This window comes from Rhinolophus ferrumequinum, chromosome 21 (assembly GCF_004115265.2).
Source record: "Rhinolophus ferrumequinum isolate MPI-CBG mRhiFer1 chromosome 21, mRhiFer1_v1.p, whole genome shotgun sequence".
Lineage (NCBI taxonomy): Eukaryota > Metazoa > Chordata > Mammalia > Chiroptera > Rhinolophidae > Rhinolophus > Rhinolophus ferrumequinum.
The window spans coordinates 12,581,246-12,607,603 of NC_046304.1; the positions used below are offsets into that span (position 1 = coordinate 12,581,246).

At 50.8% G+C, this 26,358-nt stretch overlaps 1 protein-coding gene across 8 annotated transcripts in view; it reads left to right on the top strand.

Annotated features, from left to right (window-relative positions):
- Window positions 1-26,358, top strand: part of MINK1 (misshapen like kinase 1) — a 50,140-nt gene that overhangs the window by 20,532 nt on the left and 3,250 nt on the right. The window contains exons 2-26 of one of the 8 annotated variants that reach the window (XM_033089578.1): window positions 11,982-12,047; window positions 13,753-13,809; window positions 13,882-14,007; window positions 15,936-16,046; window positions 16,442-16,532; window positions 17,003-17,133; window positions 17,468-17,522; window positions 17,663-17,741; window positions 17,996-18,171; window positions 18,510-18,579; window positions 18,957-19,167; window positions 20,860-20,976; window positions 21,449-21,535; window positions 21,746-21,973; window positions 22,181-22,354; window positions 22,685-22,945; window positions 23,711-23,796; window positions 23,954-24,064; window positions 24,204-24,316; window positions 24,535-24,623; window positions 24,842-24,865; window positions 24,983-25,146; window positions 25,581-25,686; window positions 25,769-25,906; window positions 26,101-26,209. In XM_033089578.1, the coding sequence (XP_032945469.1) occupies window positions 11,982-12,047; window positions 13,753-13,809; window positions 13,882-14,007; window positions 15,936-16,046; window positions 16,442-16,532; window positions 17,003-17,133; window positions 17,468-17,522; window positions 17,663-17,741; window positions 17,996-18,171; window positions 18,510-18,579; window positions 18,957-19,167; window positions 20,860-20,976; window positions 21,449-21,535; window positions 21,746-21,973; window positions 22,181-22,354; window positions 22,685-22,945; window positions 23,711-23,796; window positions 23,954-24,064; window positions 24,204-24,316; window positions 24,535-24,623; window positions 24,842-24,865; window positions 24,983-25,146; window positions 25,581-25,686; window positions 25,769-25,906; window positions 26,101-26,209 (2,980 nt within the window). The remainder of the gene's footprint in view (window positions 1-11,981; window positions 12,048-13,752; window positions 13,810-13,881; window positions 14,008-15,935; window positions 16,047-16,441; window positions 16,533-17,002; window positions 17,134-17,467; window positions 17,523-17,662; window positions 17,742-17,995; window positions 18,172-18,509; window positions 18,580-18,956; window positions 19,168-20,859; window positions 20,977-21,448; window positions 21,536-21,745; window positions 21,974-22,180; window positions 22,355-22,684; window positions 22,946-23,710; window positions 23,797-23,953; window positions 24,065-24,203; window positions 24,317-24,534; window positions 24,624-24,841; window positions 24,866-24,982; window positions 25,147-25,580; window positions 25,687-25,768; window positions 25,907-26,100; window positions 26,210-26,358) is intronic. The other 7 variants (XM_033089579.1, XM_033089580.1, XM_033089581.1 and 4 more) reach the window with 7 other exon arrangements.

The following is a 26,358-nucleotide window of genomic DNA, read 5'->3' on the forward strand; positions in this document are numbered from 1 at the left end:
TTCTTTCTGCCATTCTAGCAGCCTCCTAGGATCGCCTGGAATTCTTAATGGTTGGACCCTCCCGGCTCTGAGATTCTGTAATTCTGAGGCTCATGGATCAACAGAAAAATAGGGGATACATTTTCCTATTCTACCTGCCTCTCCTGCACTTGCCTCACAATCTTACCTTGTGTATTTTAGCATATGTAACTCTCCTCACCATGTTAATTGTGTTCTCTGTGTTAATGTCTGACTTAGAAGCTCCTAGAAGGTAGAGCCAAGGTTTAAGAAGGCATTCTTGGACAGGCACTTTAAAAAGATGCCAGCTAATATTGATAATAAGTTTGCTGTTGTTAAAGTACTTAAAAAAACAAAAAACAACCTGTATCCCTCAGGGGGTTTCATGTACATGCAAAGCAGACATAGGACAATGACTTTCTCCATCTGGAGATGGCAATCTGAAAAACCGTGGGAGGAGGCATATTGTTAGAGGAACAGGACTGGAGGCCAGGGTTCTAATCTGCCAGCTCTGGGCCACTTCCAAGAAATGCGGCCCCAAACCTCAGGGCCTGCCTCCTTTTGCCCATTCGGACTCCCACCCTTTCCTCCTGGTTTCCAGTAAGACTCCAGAGCTCTCCTGCGCGTCTCTAGGGAGCCACACACTAATTGTAAGGGAGTCGTTAGCGTTTTCGGCTTCTCTCCTTCAACTTGTCCTGCAGCCTTCAGTCACTGCTCCCTTGTTCTTGAGCTTCAAGTTGTACCCACCCTGCCGCCCCATGCCAGCCTCTGAACGGGACTGTGGCTTGGTCGTCCTGAAACAGGTGATACACAGACTGTTTTGCATTTTCTCCCGGGAAATAGTCATGGCCTTCATTTCTAACCTTAGCTCAGTCTGTCCTACTGCTGCATAGAATGACTTCTTGGTTTCAGGGAAGGGAAAGGAAAATGTCAGTTGGTGTTGGACCCCAGGCATCAGACTAACTGCCTTGCTGTTTGTCAGAGCTATGCCCGCCATTTCCCTGTAGTTCTTTCTCTAGATGGGAGCCGTGGGAGGGGCCCAGGGAGCCCCTGGAGGGTCAGCAGAGCAAGGAAGGACAGGCAGTTTGTGCCTGGTACCCTCCTGGCCGGTCCTAGTGAGCAGAGCCCGTGATGAAGGCGTAAGTTGGCATCTTGGGAAGGATCAAAGCACTGTGCCTCATCATTCTTCAGCTTACCTTTATTGAGCACATAACATGTGTCAAATGCGGGGTGATTCTGAAGCCTTAGGTGGTGCCTTCCTGATGTCCTTGGGTTATAGCTGGGGAGATCAACACACTTGAAATCATTGAAGAGGAATATAAGACAGAGGGGAAGAGTCTGAACAGACAACTCGTCCCCTTCCTGCCTCCTTGCCTGCCCTGAGGCTAGGTCTCCTCTTTACCCACCCAGTTTGATGCCTCTTCTCTCCTTCGAGCTCTTTATCCTCAACTTCTTCCAGAAAGCTTTCCTTGACTTAACCCTTGCTCTGTCTGGCATTTAAACGTCAAATCAACAGGCATATGAGTACCTCATGCACACTCAGAAAAATATCTGGTGCTGCGAAGAAAGCAATAGGCGACAAGCATTTCCCAAGTCTTGCGAAGGTAACGTCCTGAAAGAGCTGCCTGTCGGTAACTATGTGCAGGACAAGTGCACATGGAGTTCCGTCTGCCTGGAGAGCTTTTCAGGTACCATCAGTGCTGTTTCTTCAGATCCTTATTGTATTATACAGCAGAAATGGCACCATACAGTGTAAAGCACCGTGCCATGTAACAGAGCCCCGACTTTTTGACCTACATGTGGGGGTCTGTCAGTTGTCTCAGAGCCCTACTTTTTAATAATTGATTCCAACACTTTTATGGTGCCTTCCACAGCCTCTCCATCAATGGAAGTCTTTATCAAGTTTTAATGCATATAAAATATAGAGGATAAGAAATGCTTAGTAACACCAGTTCTAGTGAGTGAAAGAAAGCAGCCACAGACTTACTCCGCATGCTCACTGTGTAATAAGAGTAGTTTTGTGTATGACACAGATTCTGACCTGCACAGGTACCGTAACTGCTCTTACTTTCCGTTCAGACACCCGTAGCAGCACAAGGCCGCATAACTCATACTGTGTAGGACCCAGGTACCACCTGCTTCCTGCCTTTCAAGAGTTTTCTGTGCTCCTTGGGGAGTTGAGACATAATCATGTGAAAAGTTAAATAGTGATATTGTGGTCTGACTTGTTTGATTACAAGGAATCTGCTCAAGCTTTGTCAAATAAAGGGATGTTTGTAGTACAGACTCTGGAGCCAGGCTATGAGCGTTCAAATCCTGTCTCTGCCACTTAATTAACTGTTTGGTTTTGGGCAAGTTACTTACCTTCACTGAGCCTCAGTTTCCTCGTCTGTAAAATTGGATTAATACTAATATGAATGTCGTGGAGTTTTGGTGTTTGTAAAGCTCTTAGAACAGTGCTGGCCACCTCTGTGTGTTTTTATTTGCTTTGAGGTCCAGGATCTCCTTGGCATCTGAGCAGAACTGCAGCATAGCCAGTTCCTTGGAACTGGAACTGTGGGGCTGTTCTGGATTCCGTGACGCCGGGGAACAGCTAGAACAAATCAGGCAATCGCTCTCCCACTGCCATCCTGCTGCTCTCATTCCCTCTCCCTCCTCTCCGCTTTGTTCTCTGTGCTTTGTCCTCAGCTTTCCTTTACCTGAGATAATAATGGCCTCTCCAGTCCTGGCTCTCTGTGTACTATCTGGCATCTTCCCTCTGGGTTTTAATTGGTAAGTCTTAGGGGAGAATTTGTCCTCGCTAATTTGTCCTCGTTCATCCTTTCTCTTCAGTCTTGGGCTGGCTATCCTTGGATCAGGAACCCTTTCTTTGGACTCATGAGCTACGTCTGGGGCAACAAAGGGACCAAATGGTTGAAAACATAGTTCCTTAGACAACAGGAGCTGTGAGCAGGGCGAAGCAGGTATTGGAGTCAAATTTTTGAGGGCAAACCTTGGCTCCACCACTTCCTGACTGCGTGTAACTGGGCAAGTCATTTTATTGCTCTAAACTTCCTTTACCTGTGAAAATATATGTGCCAATAGCACCAATCTCAAAGTTTTCTTATACTTCTAACATGCTCAGCAGTACTAGAAACAAAATGCTCAAAAATTGCTAGCTGTTTAATTACTGAGATACGGGGAGGGTGGGCAATGAAAGACAAGATCGGGGAGAGCTCACCAGGTAGTAAATATAAGGCCACAAGGATAGGACAGATAATAGCATTCATTGCTCAGAGGAGAGCAGTACTGAGAATGCTTTTAAACCCCAGCTTAAATACATGTATATCGTCCTGAGTGAACCTTTCCCTGATTCCCCAGACTTGGTCAAGTATGTTCTCTGTGTGCCCAGTACTTCTCCATAGCATGTAAGATGTCAGCAGTTAGAATTAAACAGTTGACTGTTGAGTTGCCCCATCAGAATGTTAACGCCATGACGACAGAGACTGCTCCATTTTATTCACTACCATATTTCCGAGCCTAACACAGCTCCTGGCAGCACAGTAAGGAAGTAATACGTAGTCATTAGGTTGGCAGCGTCTTGGAGTGTGGACTCACTCGAGCATTTAGAATCAGAGTTAGAACGAGAAAGTTTTCCTATCTTGTTGAAAGGGAACCCAGAGAGGTTAAGTAACCTGCCCCCAAACACACAGCCTGTTAGTCACAGAGCCAAGAATAGAAACCAAGTTGACTAATTCTTAATCATATACGTGATTGTATTTCATCATTTTCTGTGTTTGTCTTGGGGACTTTTTCATTTGTGTTATTAGACCAGAAGCACTTTGAGAGCTCCTTTCATGTTAGTGGGGTAGCTTTCTTAGAGTAGAAACTGTCAGTAATCAATAATAATTTATTGAGTGCTGTGTGCTATGGGAGGTGCTCTTGGGATTATCAGTTTTTATTGAAGTACAATTGACATACAACATTATTTTAGGTTCAGGTGTACAACACAATGACCTGACATGTATATACCAGGAAACAATCACCACAATAAGTCCAGTTAACATCCGACACCATACATGGTTGAGAATTTTTATTTTCTTGTGATGAGAACTTTTAAGATTTACTCTCTCAGCAACTTTCAAATATGCAATACAGTGTTATTAACTATAGTCGCCATGCTGTCCATTACATGCCTATGACTTATTTTCTAACTGGAAGTTTGTACCTTTTGACTACCTTCAGGATTATTATTATTTTTTTAAATTAAAGTTTATCGGTGTGACAATTGTTAGTAAAGTTACATAGATTTCAGGTGTACAATTCTGTATTACATCATCTATATATCAAATTGTGTGTTCACCACCCAGAGTCAGTTCTCTTTCCATCACCATATATTGGATCCCCTTTACCCTCATCTCCCACCCCCCACCCCCCTTACCCTCTGGTAACCACTAAAGTATTGTCTGTGTCTATGAGTTTTTGTTTCTTCATTTGTTTGTCTTGTTCTTTTAGGATTTTTTTTTTTTAAAGATTTTATTGGGGAAGGGGAACAGGACTTTATTGGGGAACAGTGTGTACTTCCAGGACTTTTTCCAAGTCAAGTTGTTGTCCTTTCAATCTTAGTTGTGGAAGGCACAGCTCAGCTCCAGGTCCAGTTGCCGTTGCGAGTTGCAGGGGGCACAGCCCACCATCCCTTGAGGGAGTCGAACTGGCAACCTTGTGGTTGAGAGGACGTGCTCCAACCAACTGAGCCATCCGGGAGGCAGCCCAGCTCAAAGTGCCATGTTCAATCTTAGTTGCAGGGGGCGCTGCCCACCATCCCTTGCGGGAGTCCAGGAATCGAACTGGCAACCTTGTGGTTGAGAGCCCACTGGCCCATGTGGGAATCGAACCGGCAGCCTTTGGAGTTAGGAGCATGGAGCTCTAACCGCCTGAGCCACCGGGCCGGCCCCAGGATTATTATTTTTAATAACAGTTTTATTGACATATTATCCACATACTACAAAATTATAATCCTTTAAAAGTATATTTACAGACCTGCCATTGCCACTATATTATAGCAGAACATTTTCATCCGCCCCGAAACGCAGAACCCATTAGCAGTCACTACCCTTTCCCACCTCCGTGCAGCCCCTGGAAACCACTAATCTACCTTTTGTCTTTATGGATTTGCCTGTCACGGGCACTACACATACATGGTGCCATACGATATGGGGCCTTTTTTGACTGGCTTCAATTTGACGTGATGTTTTCAAAGTTCGTCCATATTGTAGCATGTATCATTGCTTCATACCTTCTTATTTCCAAATAATATTCCATTGTATGGATATATCACATCCATTCGTCAGCTGGTGGACATTTAGGCTTCTAGTTTTTGACTATTATGAATTATGCCACTGTGAACATTTCATGTACAATTTTTTTGTATGAACATGTATTTTCAGTTCTCTTGGGTATCTACCTAGGAGTAGAATTGCTGGGTCATATATGTTACTTTTTGTTTTACATTTTGAGGAACTGCCAAACTGTTTTCCAAAGTGACTTCATCATTTTATTTTCCCACCAGCAACGTGTGAAGGTTCCAGGTTCTCCACATCCTCGCCATTGCTTGTTATTGTCCGTCCTTTTGGTCCTCGCCATCTTAGTGTGAAGTGGTATATTGTGGTTTTGGTTTGCATTTCCTTAGTGACTAATGATGTTAAACATCTTTTCATGTGCTTATTGGCCACTGTTTATCTTCCTTGGAGAAACATCTTTCAGATTCTTAGCCCATTTTTTAATTGGGTTACTTGTCTTTTTATTGTCAAGCTATTTTATCATTGGAGTCTTTTTTATCTTCCGGATACAGGTCTCTTATCAGATAAAAGTCCCTTATCTGATACATCATTTGCAAATATTTTCTCCCATTCTGTAGGTCGTCTTTTCACTTTTTTGTTGGTGTCCTTTGAAACACAAACGTTTTTAATTTTGATGAGGTCCCAATTTATCTTTTTTTATTGCTGTTGCTTGTTTTGTTTTTGTTGCTTGTGTAAGAAACCGTTGCCTAGTCCAAGGTCATGAAGATTTACTCCTATGTTTTCTTTTAAGGCTTTTATGGTTTTAGCTCTTACATTTTCTGTGATCCATTTTGAGTTATTTTCTAAATGGTATGAGGTAATGGTCCAACTTCATTCTTTTGTGTATAGATATCCAGTTGTCCTAGCACCATTGGTTGAAAAGATTATTGAATGGTCTTGGTACTCTTGTCAAAAATTAATTGACCATGAATGTAGGAGTTTATTTTTGGATTCTCCATTCAAGTCCAATGATTCTGTATGTCTGTCATTACGCCAGTATCACATTGTCTTTACTGTAGCTCTATGGTAAGTTTTGAAATTGGGAAGTGTGAGTCCTCTAACTTTGTTCTTTTTCAAGATTGTTTGTCTCTTCTGGAATCTCGCATTTCTATATGATTTTTAGGATAAGCTTGTCGATTTCTACAAAAAAGCCAGTTGGGATTTTGATAGTTGAATCTGCAGATCCGAGCAATATTGTCTTCTGACCCATAAGCGTGGCATGTCTTTCCATTTACCTAGGTCTTCATTTCTTTCAACGTTTTATAGTCTTCAGTGTACACAGCTAGTACTTCTTTGGTTATAATTCATTCTTTTGATGCTTTTTGAAATGGAATTGTTTTCTTAATTTCATTTTTGTATTATTCATTGTAGTATATGTAAATACAATTGTATCCTGCAACCTTGTTGAACTTGTGGATTAGTTCTAATAGATTTTTAGTGGATTTCTTAGGATTTTCTACATATAAGATTATGTCATCTGCACACAGAGATAGTTTTACTTCTTCCTTTCCAATCCAGATGCCTTTTATTTCTTTTTCTTGCCTAGTTGCCCTCGCTAGAACCTCCAGTATAACATTGAATAGAAGTGTCAAGAGTCAACAACTTTGTCTTGTTCTTAGATTATTTTTAAAAAACATATCCATTTGGTGGTGTTCTTTTTTTTAATTAAAGTTTATTGGGGTGACAATTATTAGTAATGTCACATAGGTTTCAGGTGCACAATTCTGTAATACATTATCTATATGTCACATTGTGTGTTCACCACCCAGAGTCAGTTCTCTTTCCAAATTTGGTGCTATTCTTGAGAAACTTAAACTCATAGTGGAGATGAAATCATGTGAAATTGGGGTTGAAATTCATGGGTGGGATAGTGTGTGGTGCGCTAGAGTAGCTAGGGAAGAAGGACTTCCTGAGGGAAAAACAACTTGGGATGTGGCGTGGCTGACAGGAGAGAGGTGGTCTTTAGGCGGATGGGCACGTGAACAGTGTAAAAAGGACAGGAGGGTAGAGGCCCTGGGGCGCTACTGCACTCGTAGGAGAGAGCAGTAGTTGATCACCCAGCGATGCTGGTCTCCTACCAGCGCTCAGGCTGCCTGACGTCACACAGGTCCCTTCTGCTCCCCGATAGCCCTGCACCTTCCATTCACCTGTTAGTTACTCCCTCAAGTACAGCGTTTCTCAAGATGAGTTCACTGCCCTCTCCATTAGAATCCCCCGGGGGATCTGTTAAATACACGAATTCCTTCACCCCAGATCTCTGGTGCTAAATCAGAATTTCTGGAAGTGGATCCTAAGAGTCTGCTTCCCAAGCGACCCTTGCATGCCATTGAGTATTTGAGAACCACTACCCTGAAGCACCTCGTGTGGCGTCTGTTCCGTCCTCATTCGGGCCCCCTACTCCTGCTTGGCAGGTGATCTTCCCTCTGAAGAATCATAAAAGTCAAGGCCATTAGGTGTCTATGGAGCTCCCTCATCTTCCTTCCTCTTTACCTCAACAGACCAGTGTCTCTTCACTTCTCCTCTCTTCCTGTGCTCTCTCCTTAGTTACCAGAGCCTGGTCCCCATCCCTTCCCACCGCCCAGCAGCTGACTGGACAAGAATCATTGCTGAGAACAGTCTGCGCTCTGAGATAGAGCGGAAAAAGGCCTGCAGCAGCGTTGTTACAGATTGTGTCCACGTGCAGAGGGCCAGCTGGGACCCCCTAGTGGCTTCCCAGGAGCTGTGCACCTCCCTCTGCTGGCGCCTCTTCTAAATCACCATCAAACAGGGTGACCGAGCACACGGCGCATATTTGAAGGGCCCACATTTGAAGCCAGATCAATGCATAAATCATATTTGAACTGTCATGCTTTTCTGGGCATTCTGAATCTTTCGGTATGTGTGTAAGAGAGACTAGGCACTGTTGTATTTTATCACTGTGTTAACCAGTGGAAGATACAGTTTATATACGGTGGAATACATCCATGCGTACATACATGTATCATTAAGAAAATCAATTCATCAGACATCACCAGTCTCTTCTCTTTCTGGCTCCTTCCCTTCCACAAGCATGAGAGATCCTCCCGATTTTGAAAACCTTTTTGTCTGGCCCTGCTACCTCCTCGAGCCGTCATCTGATTTCCCCCCTTCCTCTCTGAGTTCTCCAGAGAGGGTGCTCCATCCGTAGCCTTCACTGCCTCATCACCGTCTTCCTGGCCTTCTGCTGTGTGTCAGCAGTTCCCGCAGAGGTTCCCAGTGGTTTCCTAGGTGCTAAGGCCAGTGCTGTTTTTCTCAGGCCTCTTTGACTGTCTCCTTCTCCGGTGTCTGTTCTGCTTTCCAGTGTGTAGCATGTGCCCAGTCCTCAGAGGCTAGCCTTGACTCTTTTATTCTTCTTTTCGCTGTGCACTCTCCCTGGACATCTTGTCCCCTGTCTCATGAATGTCCTCGAAAGCTTTATCTGCAGACCCTTGTTTCTAACTGCCGGAGAGGCATTTACTCCTATGCGTCCCCTACTATCTCAGACTCCCCAGTTGAATACTTCGCCGGCCTCCAAAGCCCAGCTCAGGCACCGTCTCCTCTGGGGAGCCTGCCTGACGTTTCCAACCTGAATTGAATTCTGGCCCCTGAAACCATGAAAGAGACTTCTCACCCAATCCAACTCCTTCTTAGTTTGTGTGAGGAAGAAGAGGCCCCAAACGGTGACATATCTACTCGGGCACACGGCTAATGCTAAAGTTCTTCCTAGAAAGTCACCATCCAGTGCTCTTGCCACTGTACCAAGTGGGTTTTTTAATGCCTTGAGTGCTTTCAGGTGCTATTATGGCATCTAATCCTATACTGCCGCGTGTCCACATTGGGGTACTTGGCCTGTCTGTAAAGTTAGAAGGTCTGTGAGGGACTTGCCGTGTTTCTCAGATATCGCTGAGCTCCCCATTGTGCCTAACTGAGGAGTCCTCACTCACTTGGGTGCTCAGTAAATATTTAATGGATGAAGGAAAGAAGAGAAAGTTGCTTTATTGATATTCCCTGATTAGGGCCTAGCCCAGTGCAGGCTCGATGTAGACACTCACTCAGGAAATATTCATTGGTAGGCTAATATTGAATATTAATAACAATAATGATCGTTATATAAAGCAACTTGACGATCAGGCTGAGGTGTCTGAACCCTCTTCTGTAAGCCCTGGGAAACCGTGCTGGCTCTGGGCAGAAGCATAAAGTTAGGAAAGCAGCGTGTTGGGAAGGTTAAATCTGGCAGCGGCAGCAGGAGGAAGACGAGTGGTGAGTCAGGAGCTCCAGGAGGGAGACGAGAAGGGATTGGTCTGCGTTGCACCTTCAGGATGGAGAGGAAGAGACAAATGGACATTTTGAAGGGAGAAAAGATAGGATGTGGGGAAGGAAGGAAGGAAGAAGGGGAGTAGAGGATGATACAGGGAAGGATTTGGTGTGGAAAGTGGTGTGTTCTTGAAAAGTGGAGAGGGAATGGCTTCCGGAGGATGTGAGGCACCATAACGTCTGTGTCACATGCACGGTTTCAGCCTAATTCTCAGAATAACCCTTTCAAGTAGGTGTTATCCTTGCTGGTGGGTCAGGAAACAGGCTTGAAACCATTAAATCAATGTCTGAACCCAGTGTGTCTGACCTCATGGTTCTTTCGCCTCTCTGTGCCTCCCAGACTTAGGGAAGGAGACAGATTTGGAGCTAAGATTATAAAATTAAATCTGTTTGTGCTGATTTGAGGTTATGGTGGTGTATCATTATGACTCTAACAGGCCCATCATATTTTCTCTCTTAGATTAGGAGCATCTAGAAAATCATGACCATAGGTCCTTTTTCCTGTCTCTGCACATCTCAGAAAGAACTAAGTTAGATGTAAGAAAGGACTTCCCAGGAGTCAGAATTAAGAGGCCCCAAAGTGGATGAGCCCTTCTTTGGGGGAGATTTTTAGGAAATTGTGGTCCTTTCCTCTAAGTCTAGACTTGCAGAGAGACAGTATACCTTCTCCCAGGCTCCTTGCAGCTCCCAGGCTCCTTGTAGCTCCCAGGTTCAGACAGACGTCTCGTTAGCCCCCACACTGCAGTGACGATATCTCCCTTTCCTGTGGCTCCTGCGGTGTTTTTTAGACCTGTTCAAGGCTCTTTTTTTTATTATTAACTTCAGCTGGAGCTAAAGAATTGAACATAGAACCACGAATTCTTGGTCTGGTCAGCCCCAGGCCCCTTCAAAGCTCATAGGAAGAACCCTTTTCAACTTCTATCCAGTCTCCCGCTGGAGCAGGTTTGGGACGTTCTCTGAGGCTGCTGTGTGTGCCAGGCCTGGGCTAGGTGCTGGACACACTGGTGAGTGAGGAGGACTCCGTCCCTTTCTTCCAGAAATTTGCAGACAATTAAATACACAATGGTAGTGCATGACACATGCTCTGATAGGGGAAGTACAGTTTTGATCCTGCAGTTCCCATGTGTGAGAAAATGGACAGACTGTACAGTGAGGATGCTGTAAAAACGAAAAGCTGCGGGCTAGTGTCGCCCTGGTCTCCAACATACCCAGGTTATTAAGTTCCACGTGCCTGTTGCTGTGAGTGAAGGGTTCTTTTGGTTTGCTTGGGGGATTTTTGGTTTTATCAGAAATCCTATATTGGTTTTCAAAATCAGGGAGAAAGGAGTTTTAGATGATATACTTTTAGCGTTATTAGCATAGAGGCCCAAGCATTGCCTGGAGAGTTTGTTTCCTAAGTGACATTCTCCCTTTGTTGCCTCCCCTCTCAGTCCTGCAGGTGGCAGGAAGGGGCCTGCTCAGTCTGTGGGAGCCCCGGAGGATGGACAGCACTGGGCCAGCCTAGCTCTCAGCTTGCAGCTCCACCTCCCAGCTTGTCTCTCTCAAAAAAGAGGTCCTGCCAGGAGGGTGTGGGCGGCCCTGTGCTGCTCAGCCAGGCTGCCCGCTCTCGGCCCCGCCGGCGATCAGCCTCTTTGGAGGCTTTGTCTGAGCCCTTCTCCTCCTGGCACTGCTCGGCTCAGAAAAGCGGAATTGAAAGTTCTGCCTTCTCTTCTGCCTCTCCCAGTGGCCCTCTCACTGTCACCTGCTCTCCCTCCCACCTGGAGGTCCCTTCTACCCTCCCAAATGCCATAGACACTGGCTCAGTGAAACCCTCCATCTCAGGAGGACTGAGAAGGGGAAAAAGGACAACAGGATGGTGGCTTTCAAATTCCGACTCCCTGCTAGCTTTCCTCATCCCTGCTTTTAAAAAATAAAATAATAATAATTGTAAGTAACTTTTATTGCACCCACGCTCTGTGCCAGGCATTGTCTTAAGCATTTTATGGGCATTGCCTCATTGAAAGTTTACACCACCCCCAGAGGTGAGTACTTGGGCACCCTGTTTGCAGAGAGGCTACAGACTCACAGAGTTTGTCACTGAGTTTGAATCAGGAGCATATCTTTGAAAAGCCGGCTGGGCTCTGGCTTCTGTTTTCTCTCATCTCCTTCTGACTTTCCCCACAGAATATGAACTCTGAACCAATCCAGAAAAAGGGGAGCTGGCCATCAGGACTCCCCCCTGTGGGCCCCTCATTATGTACTAGTATTCACTCTCCTCTCCTGATTGAATACCTCCTTCCCCCACCTAACTACAGAGCTTTTTCTGAAGTCCTGACCCCTTATTCTTTCTCTCCTCCTCCCCCTCCGCTCCCCCAGGACCCTGCTGGAATCTTTGAGCTGGTGGAGGTGGTCGGCAATGGAACCTATGGACAGGTTTACAAGGTGAGACTCTAATGTTGCAGGAGCGTCACTGTCTTCCATGGGGCCCTCTCAAGAGGAGTGGAAGAAGTGGGCCCCAGGTCAGGAGATTTGAGGGGCTGTGGGAAATTGCAGAGGGTGGGGGCCCTGGGAAAGGGGAGAGAGAGGAGAGAATAGAAGTAATGAGGGAAGAAAGGAGCAAGAGGTGGGGTGTTTTTGCTGGCCTCCGCCTGAGGTTAGAGCTAGTCTTGGGTACAGCAGGAACCAGTGTGGAGCTGAATGGGGTGTGAGAAAGGGACTTGTCAAGGCAGTGGGAAGGGTATGGGCACGTATGTGTAAGAGCTCACCTGGGAGTTCGGAGCAGAGCTCAAGCCAAAGGTGCAGCTTGGGCTTCTCCCAAGACCACAGAGAGACCCAGGACTTGGAGTGGGTGGGATCTAATGGGACCTTTTGCAGAGGGGAAGTGGCTTTCTTGAGCTCCCACAGCTGGCTTGCAACGGGGCTGGAGCCAGCGCTCAGGCCTTCCGCTTTTGAGGCTGCCTCTTTCCCACAGAAGTGGCATTTCCTCGGCTACTAATTGTACTGTTTAGCCTGGCCAGCCCCGCCCTCTCACTGGCCTGACCACGGTCACACTTGAATAGGGGGAGAGAGATGATGGTCCAGGTGGGTACTGCCCCAGAGCTGGAGGCCCCCAGAGCACACATCCGCTGCCTTGTCTCCAGACATGATGCTGGGTCTTTTCACAAGACTGTTCTGCATCCCCGGGGCCTGTTTCCTGGGTCACTGGGACCACATGCCTTACTCTTATCCTTCTTCCATGTAAGCTTTGGGAAAAAGGTGCTCCCCTCCCCCCATTCCCCCATCGCTTGCCTAGTTGTTGCCATGGAAACCGTAGCTCTGTGTTCTGCCTCTCTGGGCTTGGGGTCTTGAATGACTGCTGAGGATAAAAATAATCATGGGCTGGCAGTACCCATGTTCATCCCCAGGAGGGGCTACCTTCTCTCACCCTGCTCTTCCCCAGGAAGCCATGGACTTTCTTGTCCAAGCCTGAGATGGCTCCTGCTAGGAATTTCAGGAGTTTGGGGAATGTCCGGGACATACTCTAAAAGGAGACGTTTCTTCCCATTAGCACTGGAGATGAGGCCATCGACACATGTCACTCGGCCCTTCTGTGTTTCCCTGAGCTCCATAAAATCTCAGTTGTCTTTATTCTTTCCCGTCAACAATAATAAAAAGCCTGGAGGTTGGGGAGGGGGAGGCAGGGAATCCTGGGAAAAGTCTCCTGTCCAGAGGGAGCTGGTCAAGAAAGCAGCTTGTCTTGCATAGAAGATGAAGACAGAGGCAAGGTCCTCCCTCCTCAGCCTCCTTCCCCAGCTCCATCTGAGGATGGAGAAGGGATCTTTCACACCCTGCTCTAACTTTCAAACTGTAGGAAGTCCAAGCCAGAGAGGCTGGACTAGAACATAAGCGTCTCTCACTCGTCTGTCTCTTGAATGTTTTAGGGGAGGAGACCCTTCATCTTTACCAAGCACAGTGCTTGGAAATCCAGGCTCGGTAGTTTTTCTATAGCCCACTGCCTCCTTCTATGACCAACCCATAAATTGAAGTGTCTAACCACGCTGAGGGTACTTTCTAAGACAGAAAACAGCCAGAAGGTGTGGCCTCTCCCAGAATCAAGCCCTGCCTAGCACGGACCCAGGTCCCTCCATGCCCATCTCTCTGTCTGCAGGGTCGGCATGTCAAGACTGGGCAGCTGGCTGCCATCAAGGTCATGGATGTCACGGAGGTAGGGAGCGTCATGGGGCAGAGGGAGGGTCAGAACACAGAGAAGAGGGCTCACGTCCTCGCATTCACCTAGGACGAAGAGGAAGAGATCAAACAGGAGATCAACATGTTGAAAAAATACTCTCACCACCGCAATATTGCCACCTACTATGGAGCCTTCATCAAGAAGAGCCCCCCTGGAAATGACGACCAGCTCTGGGTAAGTGCCTGCTGGCCTGCCCCCCTGCCCCTCCTTGCCCTTCCCCGTTTCCAGGCTGCTCGTTGGGAACTCAGCATCAGTGCTTAGAGTCTCCTCTCGCCTGCCCTCCTTCAGTCTACACAGCCTCTCCTGTGTCTGGATTGAGGAACCTCCAGACCCACACAGACCACCCCCACACTTCACAGCCGCTCGTTCCTCTGGGCGTTTTGATGGCAGGGGTTCTGGGGCTTGCCCCCACCTTTGTCCTGACCAGTATCTTACCCTGTGTCCAGCAGGCACTTCGCAAGTAGGGAGCAATGTAATCCTAGCAAGGGCTGGGAGACCACAGGGAGGTTAGTCCAGCAGTTCTCCTGCGTTGGCAGAGCTCCTGGGAAAGCAACAGACCAAAACATCTGTGGGAGGCAATGGGGCCTGGACCCCTTCTGGCAGTGCACAGCCCTTCTGGATGATTGTTCTAACCAGAGCTTGCTGTAGCTCTTTTGGCCTCCCCCAAATTCCCTCCTGGCCCAGAGCATTCCTAGGTCATTACCTTCCTCCCTGGGCACTGGTGCCAGCTGATTCCTCACTCTACCCTTCTCTGGTGCTCAGCCAGTCCCAAGGACAGAGCAGCAGGGAACATGGCAGTGGCGAGGGCTTGGGGTGGGGGTTGGAGCTCATGCCAGGTCTCCCCTCTCAGCAGTTGCCAGCTGAGTACTTATTGAGCACCTTGTGTGTACCCTGCACAGATAAGCATAAGTAATAGTCCCTGCCTCCTAGGCACTTAGTTTCTTTGAACTGTCTCTCACACAAATAAAGGTGAGTAACATTTCAGGTAGGTTTACCTACCAACAGTGTAGTGAGAGATCCTTGAGGACCGGAAGCCAGGCACTAGTGACCAGGCACCCCTTCCTGGACCTGTTGGGCTTTGTCCTCCCACTGTGGTCTGCTGTCCACAGGAAAGCCCGGATGTAAGCTTTTTTGCATATGCAAATTACTCTTATTGCATATGCAAATATACATGTCCTCTAACCATTTTGTGTGTTGCGAGTGGCTTTCAGAAAAGGTGCAGTGAAAACATTTGGACAGGCATGCTGATTCCCAGGGGGACTTCTCATTTAGCATCTGCCTCTGGGTCTCAGTGGCTCTTCTCTAGAGGTGCCACAGGGAGCTCTCGTCTCCCTGCCTTGGCGCTGTCACTGTCTGCGGGGTTTCTCCAGGTGCTACCAGCTTCCCTGCTGCAGCTCCCTGGTGGACCCCGTGCACTGTTTTGTCTCTAGCAGACCTAGACAGTTGCTGATTCTAGCCCCTTTCTTGTCTCTGTCAGAGGTGGAAAACTTCTTCTGTGAAGGGGCAGACAGTAAATATTTGGGGCTTTGTGGGTCATAACTACTCAGCTCAGCCATTGTACCATGAAAGGAGTCATAGACAATACAGAAGTGAATGGGCCTCACTGTATCCCCCAAAACCTTTATTTAGAACACTAAAATTTGAATTTCATGTGGTTCTTTTGATTTTTTCCCCCAGCCATTTAAAAATTTAAAAACCACGCTTAGCTCACTGACCATAGTTTGCCAACCCTGCTCCAAAGCAGTAGTTCTTAACCATTTTGGGGTTTTGGGTCCCAGTGAGGATCTGATGAGAACGTTGGATCCTTCCCCAAGGAAAATGCACATCACTGTCTACGATGTCAGGAATTCCTTGGGCTCCTACTCTGGACCCAGACCATCTCCCCAGACCCACCTTCCCTGTCTTTTCGATTGTATTTCCTTCCCCTTTTTCTTTTAATCTCAGGAAATTCTGTGGCCTTTGTGATGGGGTCACGTGGCCCCTGCCCTCCAGCTCGTACCAATTTGGGCCCCAAGGCCTCTGGTTCTCCTCCAGGGAGAGGGCAGGGGAAGGAGGCCTTGCCTGACTGACGCTTTTCCTTCTGGTGCTCCTTGGGACCATAGCTGGTGATGGAGTTCTGTGGTGCTGGTTCTGTGACAGACCTGGTAAAGAACACAAAAGGGAACACCCTGAAGGAGGACTGCATCGCCTACATCTGCAGGGAGATTCTCCGGGTGAGCAGCAGGCCCCCACCTTGCCTCCTGGGCCACCCCTGCTGGAGCGGCTCCCTGGGCACAGACCCTCCCTGCACTAATGGGGGTGGGGTGGAGACAGGGTTCCGACCTTGGGGATTCTCAGACTGTTGGAGACAAGCACCTCTGTTTCCAAGCTCCACCACTTCTCCACTTGCAACCCTCAGCTGCTGGGACTTCCTGGGAGCCAGCATCCTGAGGAACCCTCCCCCCCCCACCGAAAGGTCAGCCTGTACGTGGGCACATGGTGGAGAGGAGCTGCTCCTGCAGCCCAGCCCCGTCACGACTGATGACCTCCCCTCCACTCCTCCCCGTCCACGTCCTGCTTTCCCACCATCTCCAACACCAAAGCTAATTTTCCCCCCTTTCCGCCCCAGGGTCTGGCCCATCTCCACGCCCACAAGGTGATCCACCGAGACATCAAGGGGCAGAACGTGCTGCTGACGGAGAATGCCGAGGTCAAGCTAGGTGCGCTGATTCCTTTTAGGCAGACGGGGCCCTCTCACCCCCAGGACAGAATGAGAGCCCCTTGTCCCCTCTGGTGGCTTAATTCCCACTCCCTGTAGGCTGGGAGACAGGCTTGCTTCTCCCTTTCCTATCTCCTCCTCTGGGATGCCCTGCCTCCTGCTGAAAATCACTCAAGAAATTTTTTCCCTGCTGTTTGTTATGTCCCAGGTGCTGTGCAGGTCCCTCTGGGTAGATGAGATTTTTTGACCTGGGATGTTGTCCCTTGGTCCTTTCACCTTGGTTTTCCCCCGAGATATAGGAAGACTAGGTCAGGTTCTTCAGGATGTTGATGGGATGGAAGAGGTGCCGGGGAGTGTCTGGTCTGGGTAAGGCAAGGACTTCAGCTGCCTGCGACGCGCTCATGCTGGGTCTGAGATGAGGGGAGCAGACGTGCTGCTCTGTTATGACCCCCTCCCTCCATGTCTTCCCAGTGGATTTTGGGGTGAGTGCTCAGCTGGACCGCACAGTGGGCAGGCGGAACACTTTCATTGGGACCCCCTACTGGATGGCCCCGGAGGTCATCGCCTGTGATGAGAACCCTGACGCCACCTATGATTACAGGGTATGGAGCAGAAAGTATGGAGCATGGAGGCAGCCAAGGGCAAGAAGCGAGATGAGGGTGATGGGTACATTGAAAATATTGGGGGCTTGAGCAGTTTGGATAAAACGAAGGTCTAATGACGTGTTAGCTGTGAGGGGTTGGGGACTGTTTTGTGGCAAGGAAAGTATGAATAGGGATATTGGGCGAGTTGGACAGTGCAGGGTTAGAAGAGAGGGGCCTCAGGAAGGGATGTGGAAGTGAACCAGGAAGTGGTCCTGAAGAGACCCGGGATGGTAAGTGAAGAGAGTTGTCGGGAACATTCATTCACCTGTCCTTTCTTCTCTCTCTTCCATAGAGTGACATTTGGTCTCTAGGAATCACAGCCATTGAGATGGCAGAGGGAGCCCCCCGTAAGTACAGTGTGTGAGAGAGAAGGGAGGGGCCAGAAAGTGGCTATTGGGAGGAGGCGGGGCTCGGGAGGTCATGGTGAGGAGGGCTTTCAGGCTCTCAGCACGGCAGAGGGCCTGATGGTGTTTCTTCCATGTCCCAGCTCTGTGCGACATGCACCCCATGCGAGCCCTCTTCCTCATCCCTCGGAACCCGCCACCCCGGCTCAAGTCCAAGAAATGGTAGGTCTTTTGGGTTTCGTGTCTAGGAAGGTCTCTGGACAAAGCCACCCGTCTTAACCCTCTGTGTTCAGGCTTGGATCTGTCTGATCATAGAAGAGGTTTTGGGAGGGGGTTGGCATTGCATTGGGGGCACTTGTTAGGATGTGAAGACAGGAGGGAAATACAGTTGGCTTTTGAAGGAATGTTCTCCCCTCTTCCTACTCTGAACCCCCCTTCCAAGGGGGCCCTCCTAGCTGAGCCACTGTCATTTCCAGGTCTAAGAAGTTCATCGACTTCATTGACACGTGTCTCATCAAGACTTACCTGAGCCGCCCACCAACGGAGCAGCTGCTGAAGTTTCCCTTCATCCGCGACCAGCCCACAGAGCGGCAGGTCCGCATTCAGCTCAAGGACCACATCGACCGATCCCGGAAGAAGCGAGGCGAGAAAGGTCAGTGTGTGAGGAGGAAGGTGGCTGGTCTCAAGACACATTTCAGCCCCTGCTCCTCTTCAGCAGCCCTTGCTCTTCCTGGCTCCTCTTCAGGCTCCCCAGCCAGGCCTCAGCTCTCCCTGGCCAAAGAGATCTCCTTTTCCAGAATTCCAGTCCCAGAGGGGTTTTTCTCTTTCCTCCGATCCAAGTCAGCCTTCCAAACGAGTGTGGCCCTTTTACATCCTTACAAAAGCTTCCTGTTGAGCACATGCATGTGTCAGTGTATGCACACATTCCACCACATCCCAGCTACTGTGGGGTCTAATCCTGAAGAAACAGCAGTGATCTCCCCCCTGCAGAGGAGACAGAATATGAGTACAGCGGCAGCGAAGAGGAAGATGACAGCCATGGAGAAGAAGGAGAGCCGAGGTGGGCTTGGCAGGTGGAGGTTGGGGGCACATGAGTGGTCCTTGGCTTGGGGACGCTCAGTCTGGGGGTGGTGGGCACAGAGTTAGAGACCCTAAAACAGTCTGAACACTGAGAAAAAATGGACCAGATGAATGAGCAAGAGGTGGGGAGAAGGTGATTCAGGGCCGCACGCTGAGATGGTACAGGAGCACAGGGCTGAAAACTGGGCAGGGGATCGGACAGTCCTCCTGGCCACCGGGGAGTTCCCTGAGGTAGACTGTCTGGTCCAGGTAAAGCGCCCGCTCAGGTGACTCCCCAGGCAGGCTCCTCAGGCATGGGAGAGGGAAGTGGTGGGGTTCTGAAACCAGCCTCCTGTTGCGCTCCGCCACCCCACCCAGCTCCATCATGAACGTGCCTGGCGAGTCCACACTACGCAGGGAATTTCTGCGGCTCCAGCAGGAGAATAAGAGCAACTCAGAGGCTTTAAAGCAGCAGCAGCAGCTGCAGCAGCAGCAGCAGCGCGACCCTGAGGCCCACATCAAACACCTGCTGCACCAACGGCAGCGTCGCATTGAGGAGCAGAAGGAAGAGCGGCGGCGCGTGGAGGAGGTGGGGGAGGGGCTGCCCTGGGTGGGCTCGGGCAGCCTGTGGGCTCCGCTCCTGGTTCCCCGAGGTCGGTGGGGTGGGGGTGGGGGCGCGAAGCCAGCAGGGGCTTCTAATCTCTTTCATTCACATGTGGGGGAAGGCTCTGTCCTGTTAGAAGCCCGGCCCCCAGCCACGCTGTGTCCCCACCAGCCCTGTGTGGATGGTTGGGCATGATTGTGCCGTCATCATCCCTTCAGAACAGAGCTACTTCTGAAAAGCCATACCGGCTCCCCACAGAAAAGACTGTCCCTGTCCTTGTTTCTACGTATAAACCTCCACTCCGGATTTGTCAGCCCCACTGACCTTAAATCTCCAGGAGCGAGGGGTCTGTACAAACACTTCAGGCCCCTGGGCATCTATCTGACTGTCAAGCAGCTATCTTGAAAAAGATCCTTCTAAAGACCCTCCTTTAATTTTAGTTGTTTTGGCTTAGATTTGCTGGAAAGTACTGTCTTGTCAGTTGGGTGAGGTTGAGGTGGGTGGGAGAAACTCATTTTAATAGAGAATCTTATTTTTTAAATAGCTGCACTTTTTTAACACAATTTTAAAAATACATATATCTGTATGCATAGGTATTTAAATGTATTTATTTTGCAGGGGAGCATGGTGGGAAAGGAAAGGTTTGGTTTAAAAAATGACTTAAATGATGAGATTTTTGTTGAAACAATTACATGATTTCAAGTGCATGGAGAGCTGGGCCCAACAAAAAAATTATCTGAGTAATGGAAGCATCTGTTCTATCCACATACTGCTTCCCAAAGCAGGCCCCTATCTTTGTTGAACAAACACTAATGTGCAAGAAAGCTTCCCACAAGAGAACCTAGTGCAGATTTCTTTTAGTAAATGTTGTTTTCAGGTAGTTGAGTAACAGAAAATCGTGTCTACCAGGGTGTTTCTGGAGCCAGATCCATGTAGAAATAAGCAACAGCGAAGTTCCCCCAACTGTAATGGCCCTTTAGGGGCTTGTGCTTTTTTCTTTTTCTGTATCTTTTCCTTTTTCTTTCTTTTTCTCCCCTTTCCCTTTCTTTCTGTTTTTCTGAATGTGAAAGGATACTTTTGAAGACTGACCCCTCCTTTTGCTTTTGTTTCGGCATAGATTTGCTGGAAAGTACAGTCTTGTCAGTTTGACTAATCGAATGTGGGTGGGAGGAATTCATTTTAATAGAAATCTCTTTCTTTTTCTTTGGGCAGACGCTTGGTCTGAAAGATTGTGAAAGTGCAACCTGAGCTATTGATGTTTGCCAAGGAGCTGGTGAAATCCCTCTCCTCTAGGCTGCTCTTCTGTGCATGGACCCCTGCTGCCCTCTTGTGGCCAAAGGCTATCATTGCAGCACACTATTTAGACTTACAGACAGAGGTTGTTGATTTGAGAGACCAGGAATGTGTGTAGGGTTTGTTTTTACTGCCTCTTTGGTTCGTTGGTTGGTTGGTTTACTGGGGGAGTGGATAGGAGAAGATATTATCCAATTCGGCCCACTCCAGGGGCACTAGTCAGCCTCTCGGCCTCTCTGGCCCCAAGCCCACAGCTACTTTAAAGGATGAGCACTTTTTCCCAAGTGCGGACACTCCTGTGGAGGGGTAGGTAGGTTTGTCAAAACAAGCCGAAGCCACTCTCTCGCCATCATTCCTTAAGACCACACCTTTCTTCACCCACAGCAACAGCGGCGGGAACGAGAGCAGCGGAAGCTGCAGGAGAAGGAGCAGCAGCGGCGGCTGGAGGACATGCAAGTCCTGCGGAGGGAGGAGGAGAGGCGGCAGGCGGAGCGGGAGCAGGTACAGCGCCCCCAGCACACACCGCACTCACCCTTTCCGCCCCCGGCCTCCCTGCCCGCTCCTGCTGCCTGCCCCCCCTGCTCCCCAATACCCTTTCCCCCTTCTTTCCCTACCCCTAGATTCCCCCTATCTTTTCCAGCTTCACTCTTTCTCTCTGTTTTCTCCCACCCTTCAACCCCAACCCTGGCTCCCTGCCCTCCTGTCTCTGTGCCTTCATTCCCCATCTCTTTCCCACTCCTGACTCCTTTCCGCTGCACCTTCCCTCATGGGTCCTCCACCCTCGCTTCCTCTTCATTCCCTGCCCTCTGTGGGGCTCATCCCTTCCCTGTCCTCTCTACTGCTCTTCCCTGCTCTCCTCCTCATCCTCACCCCATTGATCCCTTCTTCCTCCAACTCCTTTGCCGCCGCTGCCCCTCCTCCGCCTCTTCCTCTTTCCCTGCCTTTTGCCCCCCACCCGCCCCCCGCCCCCCAGGAATATATTCGTCACAGGCTAGAGGAGGAGCAGCGACAGCTCGAGATCCTTCAGCAACAGCTGCTCCAGGAACAGGCCCTACTGCTGGTAACGGGGTCCCCCAGCTTTCTCTGGGAAGATTCGTACTCAGAGCTTCTCTGCCGGAATGGGATGGGAACACTTCAAGGGAAGGGCCTCTCCTAAGCGTCAAGGGAAGACACCTCTTCTCTAGGCAGTTGAAGAAAAGAAAGGGCATGCCGACTCTTAACTTCCAGGGCCACCCCCTGCTGAGCCCTCTCTCCCTACCCTTGGGCCCAGGAATACAAGCGGAAACAGCTGGAGGAGCAGCGGCAGTCAGAGCGTCTGCAGAGGCAGCTGCAGCAGGAGCACGCCTACCTCAAGTCCTTGCAGCAGCAGCAGCAGCAACAGCAGCTTCAGAAACAGCAGCAGCAGCAGCAACAACAAATCCTGCCTGGGGACAGGAAGCCCCTGTACCATTATGGTCGGGGCATTAATCCTGCTGACAAACCAGCCTGGGCCCGAGAGGTACTCACTGCCTCCTTTGCGACCTAAGACATCATCCTCCCAGTTCCACTGCCTGAGGCCTGGGAGCTGCAAGAAGCAGCCAGCCCTGAGGAGGGGAGAGGGGCACGCAGCACAGGCCTGAGGGCTGGTGCGGTGGGGCAGGTGGGGACCTAAATTTGAGAACAGGGAAGCAAAAGCTGGCCTGCTTGGCATCCTGTCGTATCACAGGTAGAAGAGAGAACGAGGATGAACAAGCAGCAGAACTCTCCCTTGGCCAAGACCAAGCCAAGCAGCACAGGGCCTGAGGCCCCCATCCCCCAGGCCTCCCCTGGGCCCCCAGGACCACTTTCCCAAACTCCTCCTATGCAGAGGCCGGTGGAGCCCCAGGAGGGACCACACAAGGTGAGTCTCTCCCCATTCCTGTCTTAACACACAGAAGTAGAGAGCCTTACTCAGCGCAGGTGCACACGTGCGCGCACACACACAGTCGTACATACACACTCTTAGCCAGGGATCATAAACCTCAGGATACATGTGCAGAGATGTCACCTGTTTGCTGCTGTATGTCTGTTCCTATGTCTTACCTGTTCTTGGACTCTAGGAGCCCCTTTCATTCGATGGATAATTGGAAACCAGAGGCTTTACTTACCCCTTCCTCCCAGCCCAGGCCCCAGCTCACTGGTGGGGATGTGCACAGAGCAGGCAGCCCACCCTCCCTGGTCTCTCCCGCAGAGCCTGGTGGCACACCGGGTCCCACTGAAGCCATATGCAGCGCCTGTACCCCGATCCCAGTCCCTGCAGGACCAGCCCACCCGAAACCTGGCTGCCTTCCCAGCTTCCCATGACCCCGACCCTGCCGTCCCCACACCCACTGCCACGCCCAGTGCCCGAGGAGCTGTCATCCGCCAGAATTCAGACCCCACCTCCGAAGGGCCTGGCCCCAGCCCGAACCCCCCAGCCTGGGTCCGGCCGGATAATGAGGCCCCACCCAAGGTAAGGATAGCCCTGCGGACCCGGAAAGAGCAGAGAAATACAGTTGATCCTTCAACAATGTGGGGGTTAGGGGCACTCATCCCCTGCACAGTCAAAAATCTGTGTATAACTTTCGATTCCCCAAAAACTTAATTACTAACAGCTTGCTGTTGACCGGAAGCCTTACCGCTAACATAGACAGTCAACTAACACGAATTTTATGTTACACATATTTTATATGCTGGTATCTTTACAGTAAAGTAAGCTAGAGAAAAGGAAATGTTACTAAGAAAATCATGAGGAAGAGAGAATACATTTATAGTACTGTACGTGTTTCTTGAAAAACCTCCGCGTATAAATGGAGCAGTTCAAACCTAAGTTGTTCGAGGGTCAGCTGTGGTAAGAGAGGAATTGGAGCAGCAAGGTGGACATGGGCTCGGGGTTGGAAGGAAAGAGAAGGGGAAGGCCATGGCCCCTGTCCCGCAGGGGTTGCCCTAACGTCTGGTGACTGCTGAGTGTCACGGTGATGTCTGTGGTGAGTGTGGGGGTGGAAGAATGCCCAGGGTTTTGGAGAAGCCCTAGGGGCAGACTTTCTGGGTTAGAATCCCAGCTCTTCCATTTCCCAGATTCATAACCCTGGACAGATTGCTTAGCTTCCCGGACCTCAGTTTACTTCTCCGTAAAAGCCTGGGGAGTGCCTTTCAGAGCCTTGGAGTGGATGAAATGTTTGTGGAGGGCCCAGCAGTGCCCGCCAACCATACCGACTCCTCTTTCTTCTCCTCTCAGGTGCCTCAGAGGACCTCATCTATTGCCACTGCCCTTAACACCAGTGGGGCCGGAGGGTCCCGGCCAGCTCAGGCTGTCCGTGCCAGGTAACACCTGGGTGGAGTTGGGCAGCAGCCTAGGGAGCAGGGCCGGGGGCAGAGGGGATTTTGCCAGGTTACCCACTTAGGGGTGGGCAAGCCCCAACCCAGTCACCTTAGCCCCGTCCCTGCCCCTGCCCCCGGCACCCCTGTGCTCCCTCCACAGACCTCGCAGCAACTCCGCCTGGCAAATCTATCTGCAAAGGCGGGCCGAGCGGGGGACCCCCAAGCCTCCAGGGCCCCCTGCTCAGCCCCCTGGCCCGCCCAACGCCTGTAGGTAATGGAGTTGTCCCCCCACTCACTCCCACCCTCACTTCTGTCACCTGCCTCCCCTGGTGATGGCTCCTTGGGTGCAGCTCAGCCCCCCAGGGAGGGGAGCACCTTGTCTTCCTGACCTTGCCTCTGCGTTCCCACAGCAACCCTGACCTCAGGAGGAGCGACCCTGGCTGGGAGCACTCAGACAGCGTCCTCCCCGTCTCTCACGGGCACCTCCCCCAGGCTGGCTCGCTGGAGCGGAACCGTGTGGGAGGTCAGTGAGCTGGGCCTGGTTGCCTGCTCTGTCAGGGTGGGCCCCGCCCTGGGCAGCTTGGGACTGAGACAGCCTTGGAGGTGGGTGGGGACTGGGCTGGGCGTGGAGCATGTCACCGAGCCCGGGGGTTCAGGCCCGATGGGTCAGCCCAGGATGGCCTGAGGCCATCGCCTGTCCAGGTGGCAGTGACCTCCCTTCTCCCATCCTGCCACATCCAGCCTCCTCCAAACTGGACAGCTCCCCAGTGCTCTCCCCTGGGAACAAAGCCAAGCCTGATGACCACCGCTCACGGCCAGGCCGGCCCGCAGTAAGTCTTCGGGTGGCAGCTGTAGCCCTGCCTTCTGGTCTGGGGCTTTGGGTGGCCAGCTGGGGAGCCTGTTGAGCCTGGGTGCCAGGGGTGGGGCCTTCGTTTATCTGTGTGAGAGGGGCTGTGGGGTAACAGGATGCACTTCTCAGTTACTAACCTTTCTTAACCTCTCTCCTGCCGTCTCCTGGCTGCCCTTCTTCCCCTGTGGCCCCTCCCAGAGCTATAAGCGAGCCATTGGTGAGGTTAGTGAGAAGGGCCTTGCTTGCCGGAGCCCCTCTGTCACCCTGCCTCTTCTCCTCTGGCATCCTTTGTTCTCCCGCCCTCTCCCCTCCCCTCCTCATGCAGCTCCTCCCCTGCAGGATTTTGTGTTGCTGAAAGAGCGGACCCTGGATGAGGCCCCCCGGCCTCCCAAGAAGGCCATGGACTACTCATCGTCCAGTGAGGAGGTGGAAAGCAGTGAGGATGATGAGGAGGAAAGCAATGGTGAACCATCAGAGGGGAGCAGAGATACCCCTGGGACCCGGTATGGGGGCACGCTGGGGCGCTCCCACATTGGAGGTACCCAAAGAGAAGGGTTGCAGGTGGGGGGCTCTCAGGCAAGTCTCAGGGAAAGTGTTCCCCTTTTCCCGAGTGGAGGACCCTGGCTGTCAGTGCTGCTCAGTTCTTGCCTTCCTTCTCTAAAGAATGGGGTACAGGGACTGTGTCCCCATCTCTCTCCCACGGCCCTATCAGTGGGGGTTGGGCCTGTTCAGGTTCCTCCGTTCAGCCAGCCTTCCCCAAGTGCTGGGCATGGAACACCCAACAGTGAGGCAAAGGCTGCTCAGTGAGTGCCGAGTGCATTGTGTTTTGAATAGAGATGGAAACCGCAAGGGCTACGCATCCTGCTCTCACCCGCTCCCGTGGCACTTGGGTGGCAGGCAGGGCCTGGAGGGCTCATGACCTTCCTCTCTCCCATAGCAGCGATGGGGACACAGACAGTGTCAGCACCATGGTGGTCCATGATGTGGAAGAGATAGCCGGGACCCAGACCCCCTACGGGGGTGGCACCATGGTGGTCCAGCGTGTGAGTAGACACCTCATTCTTCTCAGCTCCTGCTCTGCACCCTCTTTGGCCCCAGCACTGGCCCTTCCCTCTGTTCCTTTAGACTCCTGAGGAGGAACGATGCGTGCTGCATTCTGACAGCAATGGTTATACGAACCTGCCAGATGTGGTCCAGCCCAGCCACTCGCCAACTGAGAGCAGCAAAGGTCAAAGCCCCCCCTCGAAGGATGGAGGCAGCGATGTAAGTGGGTGCAGGCAGCTCCACAGGACCAGGGGAGAGTCCAGGGGTGCTTGGGGGCACTACGGTGGCTGGGCGGAGCACCTGGGAGCTAGCTGGCCAGGGTTCTTGGGGGACTGGGGGCCTGGGAATAATAGCAGGGGGAGAGCCACAGGATGAGGTTCGTGCTTGCCTGACTGTTGCCCCTCCCCCCACAGTACCAGTCTCGCGGGCTGGTAAAGGCCCCTGGCAAGAGCTCGTTCACGATGTTTGTGGACTTAGGGATCTACCAGCCTGGAGGCAGTGGGGACACCATCCCCATCACAGGTGAGGATAGCAGGACAGGTCTGCCCTGAGTCCTTGAGAGAGGCACAGGTGAGCCTCTGATGACATGGCTTCACGAAGCAGTCACAGCTTCCTTTTGACCTGAGCACCTGCCCTGGCACAGAGGCAATAAGGGCTTCTGAGGCCGCTTT